Below are 15,137 nucleotides of genomic sequence, written 5' to 3'. Positions count from 1 at the left end.
GATGTATGGGTAAAGCAAATATCTCTCATTACATTAAATGGGCTGGAATGTAAGGTATATAAACCCGCATGCTTCAGGGCATAAATTAGCCAATAACAGTCCGGAGTTAGAAAGACTTCTCCTACCTTGGCAGATTATTCCACAACTGTCCATTTATAAACTTTCTAGCACCGAACTCTGAAGCGTCTGTAATTGGCCTGAGCTGGACCGTTGGGTCTGATCTAATTTGGCATTTCCTGTGTTCCTGTTTAAAACCTGGCAATTGGACAGCGCAATGGTAGATGGAATGTGCACAAGTCGAAGGAAACGAACGCACACAGGAAGAGACTAAACGACTCACTGAGAGGGACAGAGTCTGAATTAGCTGCCACCTCTCACAAGAAAGTTCTGAGCATCTCTGTGGATGGTTCGCTCTGCAATAGCAGTCAAAGAGCAAGGAGAGGTGCTGAGATGGGGGGAAAAAAAGAGGGAAAGATTACTTCAATGGCAAACTCTTTGGGGCAGGAACTGTTTTTGTTCTCTTCATGTAGCACCTCACACAGGGAGGTCCAGGTCTGTGACTGCAGCTCCGAGGCACTACGATAATACAACTAGGGAAGTAATTTTCAGAAAATTATTTTTCCCAAGGGTCAGTACAGTCATACAGATACGAGGCTGGATTCCCAGATGGTGTGAATCGCCCGAGCTCCAATGGAGTGATGGAGTTATGCCAATTTACACCAATAGAACATGTGGCCTGTAAGAGGGAAAATCAACCCTAAAAAGTCACTAGCCATGCCGATAACAAAACCTACCAGGCTTTGAAATGTACACGGTTCATGTAGGACTTCATACGTGATGGAAACAACAGAACCTCATGAAAATTTGGAAATTGGAGCTCACCTTAGGCCTTCGCTGTCCTTTTAACAAGGTCTTTCCCCCAGGCATTTTAGTGACTGTTTCACCCACCACCTTCAGTACATCTAACCCAAACAACTTCATTCAGGGGTAACATTTTATAGTCTTTAATTTTAATGCCCACTGTGACCAGGGCCCTAGTGGGGAGCCAGCTGTGGTCAATCAATTAGGGTGAACTGCAAAGAAAGGAGCAGACAATCCCCATAAAGCTGGTGGATATTCCAATACTTAGATTTACCAAGCCAGCATGAAACAGCTTCTTTATTACCTTAATGGTTGCTCAGAAGTCCAGACAACGCAGTTCCCTTAAAGTGATCCAGCCTCAGGCCTCCATGCAGGTACCCATGTCAAATATGATAAATTTCTGTAAATCTTATTTCATCATATAAAAGATAAGATTCTACCAATTCCAAAGGATCGGACACATTACCTCCAGGTTAATGAATGTTTCAGAACTTACCCAAATACACGCTACAGCCAATTCTTATAAACTAAAATGTATTAAAAAAACAAGAGAATATGGTTAAAAGATCAATATACATACAGACATAAGTTCAATTCATTGAGGTGCAGATTCAGAGCAGAGATGGTGAGCTTTGTAGTTGCAAAAAGTTCCTTTAGAATTCAGTTCATAGGTCATAGTCCAATGTCCAAATCTCACATTCAGGGAAATACCAGCATAACTGGGACCTCAGTCTTGTGACTCAAACTTCCCCTGATAAAGTTTAAGCAGATCTGAGATGACAAAATCAGGACCCAAGGCTCTTTTATACCTCATGTCTTTTGACAAGTTGGAATTTCTCAGGGAACAAAAGGTAATTAGGATGACTTTGAAGGAGATCCATCACTGATACTTAGTGATACAAATTAACATAAGGCCATTTGCTTGTTCCTCCAATATTCACAGTACATATCAAAGAGAGATGAATACTGAAATGTTCCGTGTTTACAATTCATTTACATGTTAGGCTGTTCTTTTGATGTCTGAATTATCAGAATATAGCATAGACAGGGACCGTTGATTACACTGTCCAACCTACTCAGACATATGTAAAAACACAAACGTTATCTCCCCACATGTCTTCTGTGGGTTACTTATTTTGTGGGATGTTTAACCCTTTCTAGCCAAGCATCATACCCCCAACGTGAGACTGATGTGGAAGGGTGAAATTAGAGCTCCTGGATACACCTTAAGGACCTTCCAACATTGATATGAGCTGTGTTCATATTGAATTATTTGTAAGGCCAAATTATTGATGCATGCCCCAGCCAAAAACTTAGCCCATACTTTGTGAAACACTTTAGACCAAACCCTGGAATCACTGTGTGCTAACTTAACATAGCTACTGGTGTTTTTTAAAGAGCACTTATTCTGGCATTCAGCCATGAAAGCTGTGAGGTGTTGTACCTCGGTTTCCCATTGTGCACAGCAGTTCAAGCTTGTAGTGGTTTTTCTGCTGTGTATAGTTTCAAGATTAGATACAGGCACTAACTGAGAAATATCAGTATCACCAGCCCTTTTCACATAGTTATCATGTAATGAAACAGTCTAACCATGAAGGCTTTTACACCATAATGATTTCTTATGTATTACCCCTAACATGTTTCCAAAAAACCCCGCACATTGTACATTTTTACAGTTCTTGGTATCAGCAACAAGTTAGTTACAATCATTAGCAATAACATCAGTTCTATCATAAGTGTACATTTACAATTATTTTTGTCACGCCAAGCCTTTGGTTTAGACAAATCATTCTTTAGGTCAGCTTGTTCAACATCCCTTTTGAATCTTTGTAGCTTTTTCTTGACCTCAGGGTCCTCCTTAACATAGACTTTCAGTTTAACTTCCTTGCGGTTTTGGTATTTTAGGGTTAACCTGTGGCTTTTATTTGCAAGGTGTAATCCTTCCCTTCCTCCCTGTCCAGTAGGGTCAAAACCACACACCACACAACAGAACCACTAACCCAGGAACCTATCCTTGCAACAAAGCCCGTTGCCAACTCTGTCCACATATCTATTCAGGGGATACCATCATAGGGCCTAATCACATCAGCCACACTATCAGAGGCTCGTTCACCTGCGCATCTACCAATGTGATATATGCCATCATGTGCCAGCAATGCCCCTCTGCCATGTACATTGGCCAAACTGGACAGTCTCTACGTAAAAGAATGAATGGACACAAATCAGATGTCAAGAATTATAACATTCAAAAACCAGTTGGAGAACACTTCAATCTCTCTGGTCACTCGATCACAGACCTAAGAGTGGCTATACTTCAACAAAAAAGCTTCAAAAACAGACTCCAACGAGAGACTGCTGAATTGGAATTAATTTGCAAACTGGATACAATTAACTTAGGCTTGAATAGAGACTGGGAATGGATGAGTCATTACACAAAGTAAAACTATTTCCCCATGGTATTTCTCCCCCCCACCCCACCCCCCACTGTTCCTCTGATATTCTTGTTAACTGCTGGAATTAGCCTACCTGCTTGTCACCATGGAAGGTTTTCCTCCTTTCCCCCCCTGCTGTGGGTGATGGCTTATCTTAAGTGATCACTCTCCTTACAGTGTGTATGATAAACCCATTGTTTCATGTTCTCTGTGTGTGTGTATATAAATCTCTCCTCTGTTTTTTCCACCAAATGCATCCGATGAAGTGAGCTGTAGCTCACGAAAGCTTATGCTCTAATAAATTTGTTAGTCTCTAAGGTGCCACAAGTACTCCTTTTCTTTTTGGTCAAAATATGAACTCTCTTGCTTAACAGAATTCATTGGCTGGCTCGGTGTGTCCTTTTTGTTACAGCTACAGGCAAGTATTTCTCCCCCCCGTCAGTCAGGTAACTTGCATCAACACAGACACTAGCTTGATTACTAGTTTTCAAATCCTCAAGCTTTACCAATTCGAAGGCTGGGCTCTGCCTTAAAGAGATTCCATCCATTTTCGCTAGCATGTTAGACTCAAGGTTCTTTTTGTCCTTCTCTTACCAACCTCTGCTTCCATATGGAATCAAATCTCAAGTCCACTAAGAGACGGCAAGATGTATCCAAAATATTTAGAGATGAGAGTTTGCCTGCTCTCCCCTGCATCCTTGTAACCCAGTAACCCAATCTCTCCTCAGTTCCTGAGTCACAGACTGCTTACTTAAAGAATCAACCTGGAGACGTTAATGTTCCAACAACATTGTCTCCCCCAACAAGCTGGTTAAGCTTATAGGGCTGTTTAAATTCCCTAACCATTTTTATATAATTTGAAACCTTTTCAAAGCTATCCACACTAGGTCTTTCTAAAGCAGAGTCAGTGGATCTACACAGGCCCTCCCAGAGGTCCAGAGAGGCCCGGGCCACTTCCAGCTTTTGAGGCCCCTAGCCATAATAAAAATAAAAAATAACACATGAAAACAAAATAAGGCACCAAAAAAAGTGAGACATAATTTGAATTTTTTTTATTTAACAAATGCTTTTCTAGCCTTTTTCTGTGCAAATGCACTAATTATTGAGGAAAAAAATCTAGCTTTCATGCAGCGTCACAGTTGATATTAAGCATGGCAAGCCCGTTCAAACGCTCTTGTCCCATAGCTGAACGATGATAGTTCTTTACCTTCTTCAACCCGTTGGAGGTGCGTTCACCTGAAGCCTCTGTTGCAGACAAATTGACAAAAATACGCAATGCAATTGTGATATTAGGAAACACCCCAGAGAGTCTAAGTTTGAGTATTTCTTGAAGCAATTCCTTTGGCTTGCAATCCAATTTAAAGTTTGTGGAATATATTCGTTTGAGGAAGATGACCTCGTTACTGAGATCTTTTGAGATTTCTTTGTTGTACTGTTGCTGAAATTGTTCAGCTGCATGTCTTCATTACTCATTCTTTTGAGCTGCCAAAGAATAAATTAGTATAAATTAGTCGCAGTGACTCAAATCGATGTGTGAGACCTGATTGAATAGAGTCAATGACGACAAGGGAGACATTGACCCTATAACATTGCTCGGCATCAGATTCAGTAAGTAAGTTGCAATTGGTGGAGAGCTCAGATGAAATGCCGATATTCTGTGCTACTGATTTGGACTCAGTCGGGCTCGCATCCCATTGTTCATGAATCTGTTGAATGTCATTGATAAGACTTTCAGTATTATCCCTCTCAACATCAAGTGTAGCATTATGTGCTTCAATTACTAGATTAGTTTGATGGATCATTGTAAGTAGCTTCATTCATAAAGATGACATCAGAAGGCATTCAAATTTGGACATGTGCTTCTGAATAGGCTGAAGTTCAGTTCGAGCCTGTGCAGTGAGATTGAGAGATTCGAGCTCATTTAAAGCCTTTTTCACTTAATTCAAATGCTGTGCAATTGGCTGAACACCATCAATCCATGCAGACCATCTAGTTTTGGACATCCCATGCAGTGAAACAGGAAGATATTGCTTCATAATTTCCCACCTTTGTGGACTGCTACTGAAGAGATTGTATATTTGCTGAACAGTTCCAAAGTAAGTAATTGCCTCCTTGCATGATTCAGTACAGTCAACACCTACAAGGTTTAGTGTGTGGTTTCCACAGCTGGAGAAAATAGTTTGAATTATGCTCAATCAGAACTGCTTGTACACCTTTGTATATCCCAGCCATATTGGATTCATTGTCATAGGCTTGACCAATGCAGACTTGAAAATCTAATTTAAAACCTTCTAGAATTGCTAGTACTCGAGCAGTAATTTTTTCAGTTTTTCTCGTGAAACTATCAAACAAAATAAACCTTTCTTCAATTGAAAATTTTGAGCTGTCTGCAATCTTAACATATCGAATAAGCATAGTAGTCTGTTCCTTGTGAGAACAATCTGGAGTGGCATCCACAATGATTGAAAAATACTTGGCATTTCGAATCTCAAGAATTGTTGTTTATACAAATGACCCACATAGCTCAATAAACTCGTTTTGTCTGCGTGTGGAGAGATAATGGACTTGCATGCGCTTTTGACTCTCTTGCAATTCTCTAACATGTTTAACATGCTCTGATAAAAGTGTGTCATATTTGCTGAGGAGCTCAACTATGCCATTTGCATGATCACCAATATGTTGACTGGAACCAAAGAGTCAGTCCCCGCTCAGAAAGAAAAAGGATGACGTTCAGGATGCGCTCAAAGTTTTTTTTCCAGTTATTAGTTTCTGTAGAGAGTTCAGTCAGGAGTGAACTTTCAGCTGATGCTGCCCTACTGGCTGATTTCCTTGCAACATAGTTTTCTTTGTGCGACGTTGAACTCATCATGTGATGGTATTCGGTCTTTCAACTTTCTCCAACCTCTGTTGATGCTCCATCCTGATTGATCAGAGAGAACTCATGCATTTTCAGCACTGTTGTTCAAAAGGGTGCACATGACAAAGATTGTTTTTCCGTACTCCAGCATAACCAGTCTCTTGTGCAGGTCTCACCATTTGGAAGAGTTTTAGTCAGCAGATGAGTAGGGAAAGCATGATTATCAGCATCTCGTGGAACGTTACTTGGTATTTCAAAACAACTAATTTGAAGAAAAGATTGCATTTGGGCAGCATTGCTCTTGTCGATAATTCCAATGTCATTCACAGTCAAACCTGTAGTACTCATGAATTGCTCTTGCTGCATAAGATCTACATCTTCCTGTTGCTGTTGAGTTTCTTGATCGTACACAGGATCTTCTGCTGCATCTGTTACTGTTGGCACATCTCCTTCTTGACTACTGTCCTCATGTTCAGGTATTGGCATTGAAATATCACCTTTTGTAGTTGCGGAGTTTTCATTATCTGTAGCATTGTTTGTTGGATAAGGAGTGTTTTTTCCAGTGGTTTGAGAAATGAAATTATTGGCTTTGAGCTCTTAGCTGCTGCTTCACTCAGTTGTTTTCACCACTTTCAAATCTCCTTTTCATAGTGATTTATCTGGTCAATATGTAACCTATCCACACTTGAAATATTCTTCTGTAAATAAGTAGCTTATCTACACTTGAATCTTCTACTGTAAACGTACACAAATGCTGAATGGTACACAAAAGCTGAAAAGACTTAAAACGAAGGAATACTAATTAAGAACACAAAATGAAACCGGTTATTATCCTTCTCCCTGAATCAAAATTCAAGCACACATGCTATAATATAACAGGCTGAGCTGAAGACAAAGGGATGACTATCTATCTATCTAGTAAACACAGATACAGACACAGGGATAATGTCCAAAAATTTAAAACGTGTCCTCCGAAACTCACTGTACAAGACTGTTCTCACAAATTCTCACTTTGAAGCTGGGCCTATAGACTCCAAAAGCCTATGATGATGGCCAAGCTACCAAGCCAGGGCTCAACCAACCAACCAGTCACCTCTTTTAGCTACAATATGAAAATAATAATGAGGTATTCTCACACACAAATAATTCCTTAGTCAACTAGATGTAAAACTACAAGGACACTAAAATGTAACAATTCTCTACCTTTCAACACTCACTTGATCCAGCACCAGCCACTAGTAGTCGTTTGCTTATATAATCGGCTGATCTGAGAGGACACATTCATCACTGTCTAATCTTGTGCCAACAGACCTAATGTATTTTAATTAATATTTATGAAAATTTTTAACTCTTTAATATGACACAATCTATATCAGTTAACAAAAAAAATTCTTTTACCAAATCACATCTCTTATTTGCTTAAATTTGCAGCTCTGAGCTCTGTGTGTGTGTGTGTGTGTGTGTGTGTGTGTGTGTGTGTGTGAGACACACATTTTGGTCGGATAAAGGTGCGCATAAAAACAAGTTGCGAAACTTATCAAATGCCAAAAAATTAACAAGTGTCTAAATTTGAGGCCCCCTTTGAGCTTGAGGCCCAGGTCAAATGGCCCTCCTGGCCCCCCCTCTGATTGGCCCTGGATCTATACACCTCAGAAAGACTCTAGCAGTTAGAAACTGAAACAAGTCTCCCAAACAAACTGTTACTTTCTCTATACAGACAGGTTTCAGAGTAGCAGCCGTGTTAGTCTGTATTCGCAAAAAGAAAAGGAGTACTTGTGGCACCTTAGAGACTAACAAATTTATTTGAGCATAAGCTTTCGTGAGCTCCAATGAAGTGAGCTGTAGCTCACGAAAGCTTATGCTCAAATAAATTTTAGTCTCTAAGATGCCACAAGTCCTCCTTTTTTTTTTCTCTATACAGTGATTCACCCTGAGTTAACTCAATCAAATCACTTCCAAACCCATCAGTTGCAAGAATTACCCTGAAGATTTTCCTCTTCGTGAATCTTTCTAAGTAACAACTCACTTTTCAAAGAAATTCTGCCCTTACCCTTTTCACCTAGGGCTTGCTCTAAAGGAACATTTTCCTGAGCAACAACAAACTTCTTCTGGGTTTCACTTAAATCCAGAATCACTTCTGACCCATCAGTAGGATTTTCACAAAACCCCCTTACAGGTAAACTGCTAGACTTCATAGTCAAAAGATTAGAAGTATTCTCTTCCTTGTTACAAGTTTCCACACTCTCAGTGGGTAACATAGTCAAATCACCTTCATGTTTTTCTTGTGCCCTGGCTATGATATCACCCTGATCAGGCAAGGATGCCGTATCTTTACCCAGCAACAGGCAAAATAGAAGCACCAGAATCACTTGGTCTCTGGGAACTATTTATGACATCAACTGGATGCAACCTAGTTGCAATGTCATCTTCCCTAGCAGACACACATTCGGGACCACTTCCTTCCTGGGCTTTAGTTGTATCAGAATCAGCCCTGGGTTATCTGATAAATTTTCAACCATCATAGGCTGACAAGCTTTTTCTGTCTGCTCTACAAACAGAAAAGAGATGGAGAAACATTCCCCCTTTAACAGACAAATACCTTGGGATATCCTTTCCTTTGTCCCAGCACACATGGCTGTTCACGGACAATTGCTTGGAGATTAGGGTAGCACCCTTCATAGGCAAGTCATTACCCCTAACAGACACAGGACCGTTTCCTTGTACTAACAGGTAAGGTATAGGGATACTCATGTTCCACTAACCTTGCCAACAATCCATCACTTACCAAGACTATGTACCCTTTCCTCAGTTAGGGCTTTAACCTGATCACCAAATTTAATTTGCTCTAGAGAAACATCTTCCTGAGCCTTATCTAATGCCAGATTCACTTCTGAGATACCAGACAGACAATCAGAAATTTCTTCCATGTTTTCACTGCTTCTTTGCACAGACAAACATTTGGAGAAACCCTCCATAGGCAAATCCTTGCCCCAATAGATACAGGTTTAGGAATATTTCTTTCCTGTGACTGATTTATGTTAACCTGACTGAACAAAGCTTTAATCTCATCCCCCATCAAAAGATCCTTAGGCAATAACTTCCTTACACCAGCTATAACTTCATGTTTAACACCATTCCATTCAAGATGGATTCTGGCTCAAGGCACACTTACAGTAAACTCATAAAAAGAAAAGCTAACAAATTTTTTAGTCTCTAAGGTGCCACAAGTACTCCTTTTCTTTTTGCGAATACAGACTAACACGGCTGCTACTCTGAAACCAATAAACTCATAGAGGATTACAATATTCGCACTTATCTGGTAAATAATCTTCCTCTTTGACAAAATCTGTTCTAACAAGAGTGATGTTAGAAGCTGTAATTTGCTCTAAACAGCTTTTTCCATTGACTTTTACATTCTCTGCACAAGTTATGGGGTTACCTTCACCTGAGCTCACAGTAAAAGCATTTACATAAAAGTGGCAGTGTTGGGGTAAATTTGGTTACACACAGACAGCTGCTTAGCGTCAAACAACGTACAAACATTCTTACAAACTGGATAGATTCTATCCCCATCTTTGCTGTTGAGAGGAGCTAGCTTTCCAGAATGATACAGTTCCTGTTGTTCTTTATTCTCTTCAGTTGGTGCTTAAGTCTGTCCACTTATGCCTTAGCTTCCAGTTCCTGAAATCAAATATGTCATTCTTTGTTCATCTTCAAAACACTGGTGGTCTCTTTCAGCAGGTTCTCCTTCCATATAGCATTTTTTCTTTGTTCAAGCTCTAGCTGCTGGTTTCTCACTGCGAGCATTTTCACTGTGTCTGCTTCCCCTTATCACTGGCAATTAACAGATTTCTCAGTTCCTGCTCTGGGATCTTTTTCTTAAGACAACCCCCTCTTTGAGCACAATTTTCCAGGCTTTTTCTGTCAGGATCTTGATCATGGGTCACTCACTGTAACTGTTTTTAACTCTTAAACTATCCAATATCAAAATAAAATTTTGACAAACGTGTGGTTCTGATCCAAAAACCCAGTTAACCTGTGGTAATGTGTATGCAAGCATGACTATGCCACTGTAACCGGGGTCCTAGTGGGGAGCCAGCTGTGGTCAATCAATTAGGGTGAACTGCAAAGAGCGGGGCAGACAATCCCCATAAAGCTGGTGGATATTCCAATACTTAGATTTACCAAGCCAGCATGAAACAGCTTCTCTATTACCTTACTGGTTGCTCAGAAGTCCAAACAACACAGTTCCCTTAAAGTGATCCAGCCTCAGGCCTCCATGCAGGTACCCATGTCAAATATAATGAAAATTTCTGTAAATCTTATTTCATCATACAAAAGAAAAGGTTCTACCAATCCCAAAGGATCAGACACATTACCTCCCAGGTTAATGCATGTTTCAGATCTTACCCAAATACACACTGCAGCCAATTCTTATCAACTAAACTTAAATGTATTAAAAAACAGAGAGAGAGAGATTATGATTAAAAGATCAATATACATACAGACATGAGCTCAACTAATTGAGGTGCAGATTCATAGCAAAGATGGTGAGCTTTGTAGTTGCAAAAAGTTCCTTTAGAATTCAGTTCATAGGTCATAGTCCAATGTCCAAATCTCATATTCAGGGCATACCAGCATAACTGGGACCTCAGTCTTGTGACTCAAACTTCCCCTAATGAAGTCTAAGCAGATCTGAGATAACAGAATCGGGACCTGTCACAGACTCACAGGTCGTGCCCACTCTTGGCCCGGGTGGTCCCTGGAGGGAACCCCCTTCAGTGTGACAGCCCTTCTCAGGGGTTCACTCTCTCTTGAGGGTTAAAAACCCTCCACCTTCTGGAACTGCACCTCTCTGAGCCTTAGCACACCTCAGGGAGAGTCCACTCACTCCAGACCCCTGGGGCCTCCGCTCCCAGAGGGAATAATGCAACCCTGTTCTCTAGACCAGAGTGACTCTCAGCCAACGGAAAACAGTAGGGTTTATTGAGCGTCTGAACCCAGCATAGGAAACTCTCAGGCCTGGCCTCCCTCAGCACAGCACGTCTAAGTCTCTCCTGCATCCAGGTGAGCTCTGCCTGCTCCCTCTCTCCAGTCCAGAGACCCTGTGCTTTCCAGCTGGGCAGATGATATCACCTCCCCCAAACCCCGCCTCTGTCCATTGTCTTCTATCCAGGTAAACAGAGTCACCTGGACTGCTTCTCCTCTCAGCCGGCCTTTGTCCGCCTCTGGCTGGAACCAGCAGATCAGGTCACCGGGGTCCTCTCTTCGCAGCCCATTATTCTCCCACTGGCCAGAACCAGCTGTGACTCCCGAGCTGGGCCACCAGGTCCCCAGTCGCTGGGGTCTCCATTCTCCAGGCCATTGGCCGGGGTCCCAAGTTCCGTCACTGGTCCTCTGTAACAACAAACCCCCTCTCCCATCATCTCGTTAAACCAATAACGCCTGGGGAAACTGAGTCCCACCCCGACTGCATGCAGCCCACTGAAAAAACCAAGAGAACCATCCACTTTGTTATAGGACCCAGGATCTTTTATATAATTTCATGTATTTTGACAAGTTGGAATTCCTCAGTGAACGAAAGGTAATTAGGATGACTTTGAAGGAGGTCCATCACCAGTACTTAGCTATACGAATTAACATAAGGCCATTTGCTTGTTTGTTCACCGTTCACAGTACATTTCAAAGAGAGATAAATACTGAGATGTCCCGTGTTTACAATTCATTTACATAAGATGTTCTTTTGACCTCTGAATTATCAGAATACAGCATAGACAGGGACTGTTGATTACTTGTCCACTCTACTCAGACATATGTAAATACACAAATTATCTCCCCACATTTCTTCTGGTTACTTATTTTGCAGGATGTTTAACCCTTTCTAGCCAAGCGTCTCACCCACCCAAATCCAACCAGCCAAACATACAGAACTTTCGTTCCTTGGGCAGACCAGACAGTGGCTGCTCAGCATTCAGCAATGGAAATGAAACACTCCCTGATCTTATTTTTAAGCGGATGCTGAGCATGGTGGCAGCTGACAGTCTGTTTACTTCCTCCCCCAGAAAACTTTAAAACCACAAGTTCATAGTGAAAATAGAAATTGCACCGTGAGCTGCAGCCATGGCAGACGGCAAGACAGGAGGAGCCGGGCAGTTTGCAAAACAGGTCCAAAAGCGATTTAGCCGAGCCCAAGAGAAGGTACGCTTCATTCATTTGTTACTGCTTTGTGCCTTTGCAAGGAAAGCTCAGAACGTAGCATCCCCTTTCAGTTGTCCAGCTGCTTCGGGAGCTGAGAAATCATGCTATGCAACAGAGTGAGTGAGTGGGAGGCGTGTTCTGAGCACTAGCCTGTGTGTGTGTGTGTCTAAGTCCCAGTGCTTTTGCAATCATTGTGGAATTTCTAATTCAACGGTATTATGAAAAAATGATGCTGAGACAGCTGCTTTGATGATAGCAAGGGTGATGTCCTGCTCCCAGTGAGCTTAACTCTGTTGACTGGAGCTCTTTGTAACAAAAATGATGAGAGAGAGAGAGAGAGAGAGAGAGACGGAGTATTAACTCCGTATCTGTGTACCTGGCTTAACTTCCATGGAGTGCTACCTATAGTTACTAGAGGGGGACTTCATTCGACCGATCTCCAAAGGTCTCTGAGGAGTTAAGTTGCATTGTTTCCCTCCAAACCTTCCCCAAAACTATCACCTTGTCACCCAAAATGTGTCTGCCACGGATGATGATGCCAAGTGACGGTTGCCTGCAAGTACTGCGTGGCTGAGGGCAGCTCCTTTGGAAGGAGAGCAAGCCCAGAACAGGGCAGAAGGAGGGCTGGCAAGTGGAGTGAACTCCAGAAATACTAGCGTGAGCCAACCGCCTAAACTCTCTTTTTATGAACTGTATCAGGAAGAGATGGGGGCTGGGCTCAGGAAGTGGGTAGAAACAGAGCTGGCCTCTGCTGGTTCCTCTAGTCTTGGTATTTCTCCCTTTTTAAGTGCAGCAACTCTGAAAGCAGAGGATTTTTGCCTGTTTCACTCTGGCATAGGATTAACCAAGCTGTCCTCGTCAGGACAGACCATCACCATATCTCCCTTTGACCAAAGCACAGAAATCCTTAGCTGAATCTTTCACCTCTGTGTCACTAGTGTTGAATCTCCCCCTTAGGTTGAGTGACATTTGATGGCTGGTGGTGGCCTGCGTGGAAATCAGTTAGGGGTGATTTCCAGTGGACAACTGTCTTATAAGAAGTTTCTACAGTGCTCAGCGTTCTGGAGCTCTGACCTGTTAAAGGCTTCTCTAGGTACTACAGCAGTAGAAATTATGGTTTAGCTCTGATTTAGCTACCGTGAGCCTCATCCTATCAGTCCTCTCATGTGAGCAGCCCTAACTGGCCTCCATCTTTCTATAGTATCTGAGTCTCATTGAATGGGGCCTACTAGTCACATAAGTTTTTCCCAGCTGGTAGTCTCAGTAGGGAGCAAAGTTTGCATGGACATTGGATGAATTATCCTTCCATTCCAATGGTCTGTCTACACTGCAATCAGAGGTTTTAAGAGGCAGCAGGTTTAAAACAAACAAAAGGAAGTATTTCTTCACACAGTCAACCTGTGGAACTCCTTGCCAGAGGATGTTGTGAGGGCCAAGACTATAACAGGGTTCAAAAAAGAACTAGCTAAGTTCACGGAGGTTAGGTCCATCAATGGCTATTAGCCAGGATGGGCAAGGATGGTGTCCCTAGCCTATGTTTGCCAGAAGTTGGGAATGGGCGCCGGGGGTGATGATTCCCTGTTCTGTTCATTCCTTTTGGGGCACCTGGCATTGGCCACTGTTGGAAGACAGGATACTGGGCTAGATGGACCTTTGGTCTGACCCAGCCTGGCCATTCTTACGTTCACTGCAGCACATGTAGACATACCCAACCTAGCTTTGCTCTAGCTAACTCAGATACCAATAGCAAGGAAGCCACGACAGCATGAGTTGTACAAGCCCATCCAGGATCCTGGGTACTTAACTTGGGTACCAATAGCAGTGAAGACACAATAGCATGGGTTAGGGCTAGTCACCCAAGTTAGCTAGATCAAAGCTAGCTTGAGTATATTGACGTGCTGCAGTGATACCTCTGATTGCAGTGTCACTCTATCCAAGAAAAGAAAAGGAGGACTTGTGGCACCTTAGAAACTAACAAATTTATTTGAGCATAAGCTTTTGTGAGCTACAGCTCACTTCATCGGATGCATTCAGTGGAAAATACAGTGGGGAGATTCATGTTCTCTGTGTATATAAAACAATGGGTGTTACCATACACACCATACCATACCATACACACTGTGATCACTTAAGATGAGCTATTACCAGCAGAAGGGGGGGGGGACCTTTTGTAGTGATAATCAAGGTGGGCCATTTCCAGCAGTTGACAAGAACGTCTGAGGAACAGTGGGGGGGGGGAATAATATGGGGAAATAGTTTTACTTTGTGTAATGACTCATCTACTCCCAGTCTCTATTCAAGCCTAAATTAATTGTATCCAGTTTGCAAATTAATTCCAATTCAGCAGTCTCTCGTTGGAGTCTGTTTTTGAAGTTTTTTTGTTGAAGAATAACCACTCTTAGGTCTGTAATCGAGTGACCAGAGAGATTGAAGTGTTCTCCGACTGGTTTTTGAATGTTATAATTCTTGACGTCTGATTTGTGTCCATTTATTCTCTTGCGTAGAGACTGTCCGGTTTGGCCAATGTACATGGCAGAGGGGCATTGCTGGCACATGATGGCATATATCACATTGGTAGATGCGCAGGTGAACGAGCCTCCGATAGTGTGGCTGATGTGATTAGGCCCTGTGATGGTGTCCCCTGAATAGATATGTGGACAGAGTTGGCAACGGGCTTTGTTGCAAGGATAGGTTCCTGGGTTAGTGGTTCTGTTGTGTGGTGTGTGGTTGCTGGTGAATATTTGCTTCAGATCTGTGAGAGTGATGGGTCGTCCTTCAGGATAGGTTGT

At 42.2% G+C, this 15,137-nt stretch overlaps 1 protein-coding gene across 1 annotated transcript in view; it reads left to right on the top strand.

Moving 5' to 3' along the window:
- The first annotated feature begins 12,197 nt into the window (after positions 1–12,197).
- BIN2 (bridging integrator 2) overlaps positions 12,198–15,137 on the top strand; it is a 45,983-nt gene continuing 43,043 nt past the window's right edge. The window contains exon 1 of the mRNA XM_038378168.2: positions 12,198–12,348. Coding sequence (XP_038234096.1) covers positions 12,271–12,348 — 78 coding nt within the window. The 5' untranslated portion in view covers positions 12,198–12,270. The remainder of the gene's footprint in view (positions 12,349–15,137) is intronic.

Source organism: Dermochelys coriacea, chromosome 20 (assembly GCF_009764565.3).
Source record: "Dermochelys coriacea isolate rDerCor1 chromosome 20, rDerCor1.pri.v4, whole genome shotgun sequence".
Classification (NCBI taxonomy): Eukaryota; Metazoa; Chordata; order Testudines; family Dermochelyidae; genus Dermochelys; species Dermochelys coriacea.
The sequence above is the reverse complement of the archived record's forward strand: the minus strand, read 5'-3'. Positions and strand labels throughout refer to the sequence as shown.